The 15,707-nt window shown below is 39.6% G+C and overlaps 1 protein-coding gene across 2 annotated transcripts in view; it reads right to left on the bottom strand.

Moving 5' to 3' along the window:
• The window catches only part of LOC128861625 (rho guanine nucleotide exchange factor 19), a 96,735-nt gene that overhangs the window by 43,151 nt on the left and 37,877 nt on the right, over window positions 1–15,707 (bottom strand). For both annotated transcript variants that reach the window (XM_054099891.1, XM_054099892.1), the window contains exon 2: window positions 10,383–15,030. In XM_054099891.1, the coding sequence (XP_053955866.1) occupies window positions 10,383–14,842 (4,460 nt within the window). In that variant the 5' untranslated portion in view covers window positions 14,843–15,030. The remainder of the gene's footprint in view (window positions 1–10,382; window positions 15,031–15,707) is intronic.

The following is a 15,707-nucleotide window of genomic DNA, read 5'->3' as shown; positions in this document are numbered from 1 at the left end:
CGACATTTCATAGAACCCAAATATTCGGTATACAAAACTCAAGAAATAACTATTCAAGCTTACTCAGAAGATAAATTCTTTTTACGATTTGTCATCATTGAAGTTCAAAACATTCATTGGTTATTTTCATAACTATGATGTAAATATCCATCTCTCAAAGTATCGATATTCATGTTTTTTTCTTCTTAAATCAGATCAGACGTACAAAATATATTACTCAGTCTGCAGTGCCATAAATGTTTGTATTTAAATAAACTGTTATGGAGAGTGGATACTTAGCTAAGTGCCGGGTGATTGGTAACTCCGTGCGGTTAGAGAGTCAGCAGCTTTTCAAAGCTTCTTAGTCGTCTAGGCTAGGACGCGTAAAATTCTCGAAGTAGTGGACCCTTCGTGGTCTGGCATCCTTTGTTTAAGTAGTTAGGGGGTATAAACTCCTGTCGTAGTTGTAAAAATTCATCAAGGTCGGAACTCTCACTCAACTCTGCCGCATAACTGCATCTTAGTGTTTTCAATATTAAAAATATCGAAAATTCTTACATAAATAAGTATGTATATTTCCATTTTCCGTGGAATAATTAATTTATTTTAATTTAAATAATTATCCCATAAATTATGTGAATTCAAGCTTCAAACTGGAAATTTAAAAAAAAAACTCAACAAATTTTCATTAAAATTAAAAGTTTGTTTTTAAGAATTTTAGAAAAATTAGAACAACACATTGAATTTTAGTATATAAAAAATGCGGCGCAGTGCAATAAAGCCATAAGCAATAACAACATATGACCTTATTTCTCAATGCGAAGTAGACCATGTGGCTTTATTTCCATGATCGAAGTGAAATCTGGTTATAACCAAACATTTTGCATATGGATAAGAAAAATATGGTAAAAAAAATTAAACAAATTGTCATCAAATTTTCATTAAAATAAAAATTTTGGGGTAGCTTTCCATTACTACCACGAAAGGTTTGCATATAAAGTAATGTCCAAGTGTGCTTGGATATAATTTAAAACTTATTAAACACAAATGTAGCCAATATATCTACATATTGATTGAGGAGTATGGTTCTGAGCGTATTCGTGCGCCGAAGGCCGATAGACCCCAACGTTTCCATGCGGACGAGTCTCTCAAATTTTTTAACCTTTTCAGTCGTGAAGAACCATTTTCCTGCACTTTTTTCAAAAAGTTAAAAATATACTTCTTTTTTAACTATTATGAATTATAAATCTTGCCTAAATGCTAATATTATTGGAGGTTGAATTAGTTTTAAAGGTTTTTTTCGAAGATTTGGGGCTTTATTGTGAAAAAACGGTACAAAATATTTTATTCGAAGTATTGGCCATCGCTAGCTACAACTTTCGCCCATCTTTCGGGCAATTTCCGGATGCCGTTTCTCCAAAATTCTGGCCGCTGCTTGGCTATCCATGACTCAACCCATATTTTGGTAGCCTCGTACGAGGAGAACCGCTGGTCCGCCAAATCGGGACTCATATACCGGAACAAATGATAATGGGAGGGAGCTATGTCTGGACTATACGGCGGGTGGGGTAACACTTCCCAGCCAAGCGTTCCAAGGTATTTTTTGACAGGTTGAGCAACATGCGGCCGAGCGTTGTCATGTTGCAAAATAACCTTGTCGTGCCTTTTTACCGTTTCCGCCCGTTTTTCTTTCAATGCCCGGCTTAAACGCATCAATTGCAGTCGGTAACGATCCCCCGTGATTGTTTCGCCCGGTTGGAGCAGCTCAAAATATACGACGCCGACCTGATCCCACCAAATGCAGAGCATGATTTTCTTGTCGTGAATATTCTGCTTGGCCGTCGACGTTGATGCGTGGCCGGGCAAACCCCATGATTTTTTGCGTTTTGGGTTATCGTAGTGGATCCATTTTTCGTCGCCAGTCACCACCCGATGCAAAAAACCCTTCCGATTTTGTCGCTCGATCAGCAATTCGCACGTAAAAAGTCGCCGTTCGACGTCGCGCAGCTTCAACTCGTACGGGACCCAATGCCCTTGCTTTTGGATCATTCCCATCGCTTTTAGACGCTTGCAAACGGTTGATTTATCAACGCCCAATGATTCAGCAAGCTCTTCTTGGGTTTGGCACGAGTCCTCGTTTACCAATTCCCCCAATTCCGCGTCCTCGAACTTTTTGGGCTGGCCAAGACGCTCCTTGTCTTCGGTGTGAAAATCACCACTTTTGAATCGTCGAAACCAGTACTCACATGTTGAAATCGATGGAGTATGGTCTGGGTAGGCCTCCTGCAGCAATTCACGGGCTTGGGCTGTATTTTTTTTTCAAATTGAAGCAGAAAAGCAAAGCTTCCCGCAAATTGCGTTTCGACGGCACGAAAGTTGACATACTCGGAGCACGAAAACACTGCGTTGTTTATACTTCAGCGAAATGACAGATACTGATAAACAAAGCCTAGGGATGAGGCTTTGTCATGAATATATATTCAGTATTGCCAACGCGATAAAGTGATAAATAGCGCTATCTGTGTGCCACCTTTAAAACTAATTCAACCTCCAAAGGTTGAAAGAAATTTGTTATTTTCTCAATAGATGGTTGTACTGATCGATATCTCGTAAAGTATCGATCAAACAATTTAAAATGTATGATCGTTGTCGAGGTGACATTCCACATAAAAAAAATTCCTTTCCTCTTTTAATGTTTTTTGTTTGTTCCATTCAGTTGTGAGTTACAGTGTGTTAACAATGAAAGTCAACAAAGAGAAAATTCGGTACATTTAACAGGTTTTATTTGATAAAGGCGAAAATGCAAGCAAAGTCGCTGAATTTTTGAATGATGTTTATGGTGCTGATATTGTCATAATGTTACGTGCAATTTTATCTTCATCGATTTCAATCAAGCATTTTTGATGTTAAAGAAAATGTCCATGAAGTCGAAAATGTTTATGAGATCACAGAAATAATCGAAGTTGGAGTTAAAGATCAACCATAAAACAGTTTTAAACGCAAAAATTGTATGCAAAAATAATGGATTTCTATTTCCCCTAACTAATATTTTAAGGTGTAAGTTAAGAACTGGTACCATTTCGCTGAAAAAACCTCAAAAGTGAGGTTCAACAGAACTTTTGTGGTTTTTAAAAGAGTGAAGTTTACCTTCTATAAATCAATATTTTCAAAAATTGGGAAAATTTGGACTAAAGGTGCAACTTTGAAGTGGCTCAAAAATCGCGTGGATTGTAGACAATTTTTTTTAATAACGGAGTTGGCTGTTTTCTCCCACATAAAAAATATTTCTAAATAGGAAAACATGCACATGAACGCCAGCAAACAAAAATTGCCCAAAATAAACGTAATTTTTGAGTAGCAGCGACCGCCGTAGCCGAATGGGTTTGTGCCTGATTACAATTCGATAATGCCAAATGACATAAAAAAAATTGTCTAATAGCGGTAGCCCATCAGCAAGCAATAATAAACCTTCGAGTGTATTTCTGCTATGAAAAAGCTTCTATTGAAAAATCATCTGCCAAATAAAATACGAATCTACTTTTATGTTGGAAGTTATATCACGAAATTGTTGTTTAGAGAGTTATTTTACAACTCGTAACTATGTCAATTGAAAGATTAAAAATGAAGCTTCCACCGACATTAGTGAAGAGCCTCATCTATCCAGTAAAGAGTTCACTTTTCTGACAAAGCGAATTGTGTCATTTTTGATTTGCGCCATTTTTCAGCTAGATTTGCCGCATTACCAGATAAATAGGATGCGTAGAACATGAAATGTTTGCCCCTTCGATGAAAGTCAATAGATAAGTGGTACAAGAATACTCGTACAATGGAGTTCTTATCGTTTGGGTAACTAAAACCCTACTTATTTAATATTGGGCACACACATCATTTATTTGCTAGGTATTTGGCCGAGTTGCTTCTCCTGCAGTGTGTGGCACGCGTTTTGATGTTGTCCCATAATTAAACAGCAGTTTTTTCTTAAAAACTTTACACGAGAGAAATATTTTGATAGGCCTGACCTTGCTTGCCGAGGTGCGATGCTCCAACTCATACACAAACATACTCGTGCATACTCTTAGAAGCCAAATAAGAAGAAATGCCAATATTTACCTCAAACGAAGGTAATCAAAAATATTTTTACTTTTGGCATACACAGTGTATTTTTAAATACAAATGTATTTACATACAGTTATATGCAGTTGTACTTAAGTGTAAGAGTACAAAGAACGGCATTTTTCCGCATGCGAGTTAGCGTAAAAGAAGGAAACCTTTCAACAGTTACCAATGACTTGCTTTTTCTCATTGCAATAGTACTTTTTTCTGTGTTTTTTGTTTTTCATTCACTAATTTAATGGAAAATAACAGTTTCAATGTTTGTACGGCTAATTGAGTATTCTGCTTGTGGACAGACTCGGTTAATTATTACAAAACTGTTTGTTGTTTGTTATGCGAATATGGGAATGAAAGAGATATCGTTTAAGAGAAATTATGAGCATCGTTCAATGCTTGTTATAGTCGAAAATGAATTGCAGTTTGAAAATTCTCGTGAATACATACATATTTATGTACACTTAAGCGGTTCATTGAACTTGTTGTTGTTGTAGGAAATTCGTAATTTTAAATAAGGTTAATTACCAATTTTTGCATAAGAACTTCTTCAGGCTGCACCAGAATAAGTACCCTGTTGGCTTTTTGTTTTTATTTTTATTTAAAACGTAACGTATTTTGTATATATTTAATGTTATTAGATACTTCACAAATGTTCCTTGCCAAGTTCTACGCGCTCCTGTCACGAACTGTAAGACGTTGTCTCTTGGGAAATATGCTAACCCCACCACATACCATATTGCCCAAATTTTTTCCGTAAAAGTTTTTTGTTTATGTTAAAATTAATAGGTCTATTTATAAGTTCGTGCGGTTTTACAACAGATGGCGTAACTTGATTATTATTCCATCGATCCACATTTCCAAACATTCATTGGAGAGCTACTGTCGTAAGGCACAAACGTCAGTATAAGTTTTTTATTTGAAGCGTAAACAACAATATTTTTACCACACTTGAAAATGTCGAATTTCGTGCCAAATAATGTGTTTTTGCAGGGAATTCTTCTTCATTATTTTAATATGAAGAAAAAAGCAGCCGAAAGTCATCGTATCTTGGTGGAAGTTTATGGTGAGCATGCTCTATCTGAGCGAACGTGCCAGAAGTGGTTTGCACGCTTTAAAAGTGGTGATTTTGGCTTGGAAGACGAAGAACGCGAGGGTGCGCCGCCAAAGTTCATGGATACCGAATTGGAGGAATTGCTCGATCAAGATCCGGCTCAAACGCAAGAAGAGGTTGCAAAAACTTTGGGAGTTGATCAATCAACCATTTCCAAACGTTTAAAAGCCATGGGAATGATCCGAAAGGTAGGCCATTGGGTGCCGTATGAATTGAAGCCAAGAGACGTTGAACGCCGTTTTATGGCATGCGAACAACTGCTTCAACGGCACAAAAGAAAGGGTTTTTTGCATCGAATTGTGACTGGCGATGAAAAGTGGGTCCATTACGACAATCCAAAACGTCGGGCAACGTATGGATACCCTGGCCATGCTTCAACATCGACGTCGGCGCAGAATATTCATGGCCTGAAGGTTATGCTGTGTATCTGGTGGGACCAGCTGGGTGTTGTGTATTATGAGCTACTGAAACCGAATGAAACGATTACGGGGGATGTCTACCGACGACAATTGATGCGTTTGAGCCGAGCACTGCGAGAAAAACGGCCGCAATACGCCGATAGACACGACAAAGTTATTTTGCAACATGACAATGCTCGGCCACATGTTGCACAAGTGGTCAAAACATACTTAGAAACGCTCAAATGGGATGCCCTACCCCACCCGCTGTATAGTCCAGACCTTGCGCCATCCGATTACTATCTCTTCCGATCGATGCAACATGGCCTGGCTGACCAGCACTTCCGTAATTACGATGAAGTCAAAAAATGGATCGATTCGTGGATTGCGGCAAAACCGACCGAATTTTTCACAAAGGGAATCCGTGAATTGCCAGAAAGATGGGAAAAAGTAGTAGTAAGCGATGGACAATATTTTGAATATTAAATTTGTAACCATTTTACGTCAATAAAGTTTCAAATTTCGAAAAAAAACCGCACGAACTTATTCATAGTCCTATTATTATTATTTTCGAAAGAAAGATTTTACGTGGTGGGAAAAACTGGCTCCAGTCTGTAGAGAGAGAAAATCTAATTTTTGTATTGAAAACATAACCTAAACTTTTTTCTGTACAGTATTTTAAACAATACAGAATTTTTAAGAAATAATAATTTTTGCTTTGAAAACATATTGTAATATATTATAATTATTTTCCTTCAATTTTTTTTTTTCTTACAAAGATTTATAATTTTTGCAAATGTCGTCGAACGTCAATTATATCTTGACAGCTGCTGGGGTACTACACAGCTGCTGTAAACCAACAGACAAATAGTGGAGCGCGTAAAAATCAAAATAAAAAATTCAATCACTCAGAATAATTTTTTTCTTTAGTAGAAAACTTATTCAAAAACTTAAATTAATTTTAATTAATTTAAATTAGGCGATTAATTTTGCGGCACCTTGTATTGTCCGTGACTCCATTTCCTGAAACACCGAGAGACAATAGACGAGAGTCTCTTCATTTTCGTTTCATTCGAAGTAACCAATTCCATTATTTTATAGATCAATGCGATATTTAAGAGTTGCTGTTTCTTTTATTTAATTATTTCAAAATCTTGACCTGGGCTAATAATAGCGACTACCCGAATGCCAATATTTACTAGTTGATATATATATGTATGTACATCTCCATACACACATTAGTATTTTAATATTTTTCTATTACAATATATCAGGTCAGTCCATAAGTTCGTGCGTATTTTACCCATAATTTCACTTTTGTACGATTTTTGCATACAGAAAATTATTCGCGGAATGTAACGGAACTATTTATATTTTCTTTGATATATTGTGCATTTAACAAGTGATTTTAATCGCGGATAGAAGGACGTGTTTTTAAAAAATAAAATGGAATTTTCGAATGCGTATAAGAGTCATATTTTGTATTTTTTGTATAAAAGTGGTAAAAATGCAAAAACAGCTGGTGCAGAAATAAACACCATTTCACGGAGAGGATACCGTAAGTGTAAGGACTGCGCAAAAGTGGTTTTCAAAATTTCGAAGTGGTAACTGCGACGTGGAGGATGCCCCGCGCGCTGATCGCCCTGAAGTCTTTAACTCCAACGCCTTGCTCGATTTCGTGGAAGCTGAGCCAAATTTGATAGTCGATATGATAGCTCAGAGGTTAAATTATTCGCAGGGAACAGTTCACAGGCACCTGGTTCAGTTGAGAAAGGTTACAAAGCTGGAAAAATGGGTTCCGCATAGACTTTCCATCGCCAACCTTCAGCAACAAGTGAATGTTTGTCTAAGCTGCTGCAACATCTTGAAACTGAAAGTGTTTTGAACCGTATCGTTACTGGTGATGAAAAATGGGTCCTTTACAATAATCCTGTTCGCAAACGCCAATGGTTAGATAAAGATGAAACACCAGAACCGACCCCTAGAGATGGCCTTCACCCCAAGAAGATTATCCTGTCTATTTGGTGGAATATGGCCGGTATTGTTTATTATGAACTTCTGAAACCAAACCAGACGATAACTGCTGATTATTATTCCCATCAGCTATCAAACCTGAATGAGGCACTTAACGAAAATCGACCGTCTTTAGTGAATAGCCGCAAAGTTTTGTTTCACCACGGCAACGCAAGCCCTCATACCGCAAGGCAAACATTAGGCAAGTTGAACGAGCTCGGATGAGAGCTAATGTCGCATCCACCACACTCTCCGGATATTGCACCTTGTGATTATCACCTTTTCCGTGGACTTCAATCCCATATGAGCAACAAGAACTACCCCTCAAAAGAAGCTATAAAAAGGGATATCGAAGCGTATTTTGGCTCCAAGGACAAACAATTTTTTGAGCAGAGAATTAAAAATTTGCCTAAACGTTGGGAAGACATTGTGAATAATGAAGAATGTATTGTTGATTAATAAATACTTTAAATATATTTTTTATTAATTTTAAAACCACCTTTAAAAAGCGCACGAACTTATGGACTGACCTGATACCTTCATTTTATCAAAATACAACCTTGCACTATTTATTATTTATATCTACATAAAAGTCCCTATCTACTAAGTCAATATATCTTTGGTGAAAGAATGATTCCATAATAAGAATCTTATCGAAGTAGCGATTACATTTTATTATTAGCTGTTTTTGTTTTTGTTTTTAATGAAGCCACCTGCATTATTGAAGAAAGAGTCGAACAACTATAGTACGAGGGTGGCTCAATAAGTTGCTGAAATATACATAAATTTCGATACGATTCTAGCATTTTTGTATGCCTACAAATAATATAATTTCTAGAGGCCCGCACAATTGACTTTTGTTTTAACGATGTGTCCACATAATACTTCTCAAGGTTTGTTCGATAAAATTTTCCCGCAAAAAGTAGTTTGGATCAGGCCACAAAATTGTTTTTCTTTTTTTGCTTTTACGAAAATTAGCTTATTGAGAGTGGGAGAATCGAGTGTAGCAGCAGTGTGCCTGTGCTTCTATATTATTTGAGCTCATCTTCGGTTTTATTTATTTGAACTTTTTAGCCTTAAACCGTTTATCACACACAATCTGGTGCTGTTAAGTACTTTTTACTAATTTTTTGAGTTTTGTGGCTCGCGTGACTCTTGTAATGGGTCTTGCACATTTGGAATGATGGGATGCAAAGCTCTTGCTGTGTATTTTTTTCAATGTACCATTTCATGAGCTCTTTGAGTAATGCTGAATGGGCTGGCTGTTAATTGGAATAAAAACAATCTCATGGACAATGAGAGTTATAGCTCTAGACATCAACCGGATGGACGGATATTTTGTTTAAGCGGGCATTGTTTTACTCGACCTCAATAATATTCATGTCCGATCTAAATGAACTTTGGTTTGGGAAATCTTGCATATGTGGAAAGTACTTTGGATAGATTTCGATATTTATCCATTTTGAAAGCTAATAGTTTACATCCAAGTGGCGAAAAAATGGGCCTCGGCTCGGATTTCGAGATGCTGCAAAACAATGAGCCCAAACATAATTCTGAGATTATCCGAATTTATTTGCTTTACAATTATAAATCTGTGCTCCCACATCTTGACAATCTCCGGAACTTAAGCCTATCGAACATTTGTGTGATATTTAAAAAAAAAAAAAAAAATTAGAAAACACTCAATTACAAATAGGGAGCAGCGATTGAAGCGAATGGCAAAATATTTCTCCAGACCAAACAAAAAAGTTGGCGTTTTCTATGGTAAGTCGACTTAGAAGAGTAATTTATGCAACAGGATACCACAACTTTTTAATTATGAGAAAACATGGTTTTTTTTGGGGTTGTATTTACAATTTTTTTATGTAAGATATTGAAGATAATCAATTTTGTATTATTCTTGCCATGAATAAACTAAATTGTTTTGTTGAAGCTTTTGTTATTTTTGTCAACAAAGCCAGCCTTGAAATCCAACGGAGAATCTCCCTTGCCAATAAGTGCTACTTGGGGCTAACTAAGCAATTGAGTAGTAAAGTCCTCTCTCGACGAACAAAACAGACACTTTATAAGGTTCTCTTCATGCCCGTCCTAACGTCCAAGAAATTGGATTTCAGGTGAGAACGTTGTCTTCTAGAAGCTTACTGATCCCCCCTCGTATATATATCTATATATCTGAGTGTTCCAAATGATGGAGACGGTGTATCAGTATGTAAACCTTAACTGCAGTTGTTTGTTAAATTTGGTATAAGTTCATATGTACGAGTACACACACATACACACAATTATCATATGCGCAATAACATTAAACAATAAGATCGATAAGATAAGGCTGTGTTAGATATTTTCGCGTTAAGCGTACTATGGCTAATTTAGCGTTCAGATAGAAGTGCTTTTGTTAATAACAAAAAATAGCTTTTAGGCCTTTTGTTGATGGTGTGAATATTGGAAATATCTGGTTTCAATAAAACGCTGCCACACGCCACCCGGCGTTTCTACCACAGGGGAACAGAGAATTGATTGGACGCGAAATTTCCGGAAGAATAATTTTACGTGAACCTGTAGCAGTTCGGCCCGAAAGTTCGCTTGATTGAATGCATTTGGATTATTTTCTGTATTACCTCAAAGGAAGAGTTTCTATGAGAAAACGAGAAACACGTTTTGGCAATGCACAGGTAATGGATTCGCATTCAAAGTATGTGTTTAGTTTGAATTTAAAAAATAAACTTAATTAAACTGAATATAAAAATATCGGAAAAAGATTAAAGACTTACACAATGAATTGCTGTTTCGCCAATTGTTCCGCACCCTCCGCCTCTGGGTCTGATATGTCGACCCACTCATCGCTGTTATCACTTGATGCGCCACCATGCGATTGATAATAAATTTTCGTGCCCACTGATTCATCACTTCCCTTATTACGCCCGGAAACGCTCACACTCGTCTTTTCCGCTACCGATTGCCTAGAACCCAAACTGCCAGTACCATAGATCATACTTGCCGCCACAGACATCTCGTACAAACTGTTCGTTTTGTGATCCGATGAAATGGTGAGTGTTGAGCCGCTACTGCTGCCCGTCAAATGACTGCCGCCACCATTGCTGTGGCTGGCACGCCGATAATGTGAGATGCTCTCGTAGCAATTGGAGGTGAGCGAGATATTATCATTGCCACATTTCGTCGCAGCGCTGGAAGATTTTTGTGTGGCGATGCTTAAGGCATGCAGAGATTCATAGCAGTGCGAACCTTTGATGGTATCATAGATATTCTCATCATCGGCATAATAGTGATGATCATCATCTTGGTCGTCCAGCCCAGTTATGGTGTTATGACTGTTACTTTTGCTACTACTGCTTCGACTGGTAGATGTAGATGCAATTTTAGCTGCAGATTTCGGCGAACGTTTGCTTGGCATTGGGGATTTGGGCAGACGACGTTTTGGTTTGGGCAGTTCGGGAAGCTCATCATTTGTGTTGCGCACATTACCTCCACCCAAGGACGATTGTTGGGTAAATATTGCACTGCTGGCAGCTACATCAATAGTTGTTAATGCATTGATAGGCAGTGTCGGTGGCGGCTCACAAATTTCATAGCCATCATAAAGTGGCTTGCCGCTACGGTTTGCGCCAATGGCAGTTGTTGCTGGCGTAGTGTGCTCGCAGGAGCCAGCTATGGATTCATAATCGGTCAATAGTGCAGAATCTGTCGCTTCAGCTACTATTTGCGAAGTTATCTCATTGACCTCTTCCACAGTTTGATAAATGTCTTCGAAAGATTTATAAATTTCCATTAATGGCACTGAGTGCATTGCGTTTTCTGCCGACGGCGTATCAGTTTCAATGGACTTCTTTTCTATGGTCGCTGCACAGCTCTTATAGAGGGAAGATGTCGGAGGCGACAAGTCGGTCAATGTCGAGTGCACTTCAGTCTTTGTTACATCAGTCTGTGCGGCGATTGGTTCGTACATTGGCTCCACTGGGGCCGGCTGTTGCACTTGCGTGTTGGCTTCACATGCGCCTAATACTGGCTGCTCCAAATTCACGCTGAGTGGACGCACAAGCTCGCTATAGTCACACTGCAGTCGTTGCAGTTCCTTTTGCTCTAGTATCATCTGTTCGCCCTCAATACTGTTAACCAGCGTTACATTCACCGCCTGCGTGACAATCAATTTATTATTGACCACCTGCTTAGTGCTCGCCTTGAATACGAAGGAGTTGTTTGGTAGTACGCGCTGTTCGAAGTCATCATCTGGTGAAATCAAAAGAGCGTCAGTGTTTTCGTCAACTTTGTCTATGCCGAGATCTTTCAACTTGTGATCAATAATCTCAAGTGCATCGAGCAACTTTGATTCAGGTTCAGAAGCTGGTTTGGCAGTATTTTCGGAATCTAAGATACAGCCGATTTCCATATTCTTATCAGTCTCTTTTGGAATATTTGCCGCCGTCGCCGTTAATACTGGTGCCGAAGCTGGTGCAGATGTTGGAATGATTTTCGGTGTTTGTATAGTTTTTACTGCATCTTCTGCAATTTCAGCCGCTGGGCGCTTGAATTCACAGTTCATTTCAACCCCGTTTACTGGCTGCTTCGATGTCAGCTTCTTGTTGCTGTGGCCACCAGCAAATGGTGACCTAAAGCGAAACTTTTCATAGATTTTCGCGTACTTGTGCTTGCGTTGCTTAGCCTTCTCATCATTAGCTGAATCAAGCTGGTCGTCAATGGAATCTGCAGTGGTTTTTTGTGCTTCCTCCGTTGTTTGCAATGCAATTGCTGGTGCTTCAATCGTGTCAGTTGTTTTTGTTCTTTCTGCGCTGTCCAAAGTTCCCAATGTCGTCACAAACGTGGGAATACTAAGCTCAGCATTAATGGTGGCCTCCGCAATAGCTTTTGTTGTTACACTTTTTATTGCTTCAGTCGAAATCGCCTCAATGCAAATCGTATTGTTTTCCGCATCATTACTTTCTTCCTTGGCTGCTATGCGTTCTTCAATATTTTTTGCTTCGGTTGCCACATCCCTGGCGTTAGAAACTGTGAATACTTGCGGGGCTCCGCAACTGCAGACGTCATTAAGTGATTCGCTTTTAATGCCACAGCTATGCTTCTGATTGCACTCTTTTTCCAGTTCAACCACAGTAAATGTTTTTGTGTCGCCTTCATTGCCGTTGTTATTGTCTTTACTGTTTACTGTCCCGTACGTGCTGTCCGTAATTTTCTCATTCACCCCGTCCACCAGTGCCAGCTTAACAGTGTTGCCACTTTCCAACTGACTAATGCCGATCGATTTTTCGTATGTTTCTAACGGCGTCTTTGACTCCTCGGTTACGACCTCCAGTGGCGGCGACAGCGGCAGCGCCAATTGTGCCTTCTTCAGTTCAAGTTTCAGCTGCAGCTCGTTTGTCGATGCTGCGATCGGCAGCTTCAGGTGCAAACGTTTTGATCCACCATTGCCATTATTGTTCAGACTATATTGTTGTGTTTTACTTAATTCACGCAACTTTTGCAGTACCTGTGCACTTTTTACCGGCACTGCTGGCTTCTCTATCTCTGGACCACCTTCAAATTTTATAATATTTCGCTGCACTGTTGAGGCATGCGAAGCAGTGCCATTCTGTCCGCGCGTAATGCTCCGGCTGATGCTCGGTGAAGCGCGCTTATTACCCTCTGATACTGCCTTTGGATTCTCCACCACTTTGTAAACATGTCCGCCGCGCGACAGCAGTACGCCATTCTTCCGTTTTACCTCTTCCAACAACTTCTTATCTTTCTGTATCATTTCATTGAATTGTTGCGTCAATTTGGCGACTATATTGCTGCCCCCTGGCACAAAAGTGGATGCACCACCGATACCGTTTGCACTGCCAACAGTGCTGCTGTCACGTTGGCTCATTTTGCGCGGCGCGTGATACGTGCGCGTATGTGTTTTGAAGCTATATTTGCGCGCCGACGCTGAGAATGACGACGAGGAGGCGGTGCGACGTGCGCTGCGGCCTCCTGTACTCGTGCCACCTGTTACTGATCCCGATGTTGATAATGTTAGTGAATTCGATTTATTTGAATCGGTGCTGCTGCGTTTTGCGAGCGACGTATTTGTTACTTCGCGGTATGAGTTTCGCTTACGACTGGCCGAACGGCGAGGCGAATTGTTAGCGGCAAGCGTATCATTATCAGAAGAATCAGCCGCGTAGTTATTCCGTTGAGCAAGGGTCGCTGGTGTTATTGCCAATGCAGTTGTTATTGTTGTCGTTGCGCTGTTTGCTGTCTCACTGATAACAACGTCGTCGGCTGATAATGTTTCAGCCGACGCTGTAATGGTTTCACGGTCAGTAGGGGTACTCACAACTGCCATATCTGCGTTTTCACGACTTTTCGTCACCATGTCCTGCCGTTTTAGCCAATGAATATGTTCGCCACGATCACTCGCCTTCACTGCGGGAAAGTGTGCACCATTGCTGCGTGTCTCGTTACAAACTATGCCGGCGGTGACGCGTCGCGCATTTTTGGTACGCAGACGCGTTTCGCGCGTCAAATGTTTTGCTGCCTGTTCCGCCGTTTTGTACTTGTAAAAGTTATCTTTTTCGCGATGTAAACAGTCGATTTCCGACTCAGTCGTGGTCACTTCAACGTGCACGCCTACCTGAGTACAATCGTGTAAGCTATGCGAGCGTTTTTGACGCAAAGCTTTGCCTTTGACAGGTGTTGTAGACTTAGTAGTTTCTGTTGACGCGGCCGCCGTATTCACTAAACATCCAATCGATTTCGTTAATTTGCTCGCCTTACTGTCGCTTAATGTGCTTTGTCGCCGTGTGGCGTCTTCACTTGCGCTGATGCGCTTATTCCACAAGTGTCGCAAACTTTGGACGCCGCGAAATTCGCGTAACGTTACGTCGCGCTCTGCAGCGCTCGTTACTGCTGCTGCGATCGGCTGTGCTTGTGGCGTTAATTGTTTGACGCCACCCTTTATGTGCACCACCTCCGCTTCTTCAACTCCACCGTCTATATGGTTTTGCTCCCTATTTGTTGTGGGTACGTTGGAGTCGGCTTTGCTATATAGTTTTGTGTGGCCACCTCGAAACCAACTGAAAAGTGTCTTTGCTTTTGAAGGCGATGAATTTGTTGTGTGAGTTGTGGTAAGAAATTCACTTTTATTTGCATCTTCAGCAGCCGTTTTGGCCAAAGCCACTGCTGTATCGAATGTTGCTAACATTGCACCCGTTGTTTCCTTTGCACTGTCCAACATTTTTATTTTCGTTTTTGTTGTTAAACACTATTTGTACTAAGTTTTTGTTTTTGGTTATTTGATTTGCTATCAGCTCACGTTCTTTGGTGTTGCATATTTTGAGTTGGCACCAATTACTTTGGTTGCAGATGATAGCCGCTGCACAAATGGCAGTCAGTCCACCGGAGACTTGGCAGTGTGAGACAAACCTGAAACAAGAAAAACAACAAAGGAGAAAGTCAGTGCATGATTTTATTACTTTTAAGGCTGCAACCTGTAAGTGGATTTTTGTCTTTGCTATGAAATAAATAATGAATTTATTACATTTTTTTTAAATATTACTGCCAATGAATTTTGATTATCTGTATACATATTTTAATATGACTTCAAAGATTAGTATCTAAACTTTTTAATAGAAGCAAAATATGGCAAAGCCTATTTAGCTCAATTTAAGCAAGTTAAGGAGAGTTCATTGAAGGTGCTTAGCTCTTACTCTTTGTAAATAAGACATGATTATCAACCAAAGTTTTGTTTTATCTGAGTCCTGAGGATTTATACGGAAACAACAACGTCTACCCGCAAGGTTGAGATTCTGTTTTAGCATTTTTGATACTTGTTTTTTAATCTTCGGATAACATTTTTATAAAAAATGTTTGACTTGAACTTGGGAAGGCCAAAGTTTCTGCTGAGGTGAGATAAATGTGGTTTAAGAAACGAATCACGAATCACACCGACTAAGGTGGTATAGAAGGAACTACTCCGGCGAAGAAGGTGTTTGAAATGGTAATTGGCGTTCGACGACGATGAGGACGTCCTCGTGTCCCGCCCACATTGAAGATGACCTGGCTTTTTTTGGCTTAAGAAACTAAAAAAGGTGTGCGGAAAA

Source organism: Anastrepha ludens, chromosome 4, assembly GCF_028408465.1.
Source record: "Anastrepha ludens isolate Willacy chromosome 4, idAnaLude1.1, whole genome shotgun sequence".
Classification (NCBI taxonomy): Eukaryota; Metazoa; Arthropoda; class Insecta; order Diptera; family Tephritidae; genus Anastrepha; species Anastrepha ludens.
The sequence above is the reverse complement of the archived record's forward strand: the minus strand, read 5'-3'. Positions and strand labels throughout refer to the sequence as shown.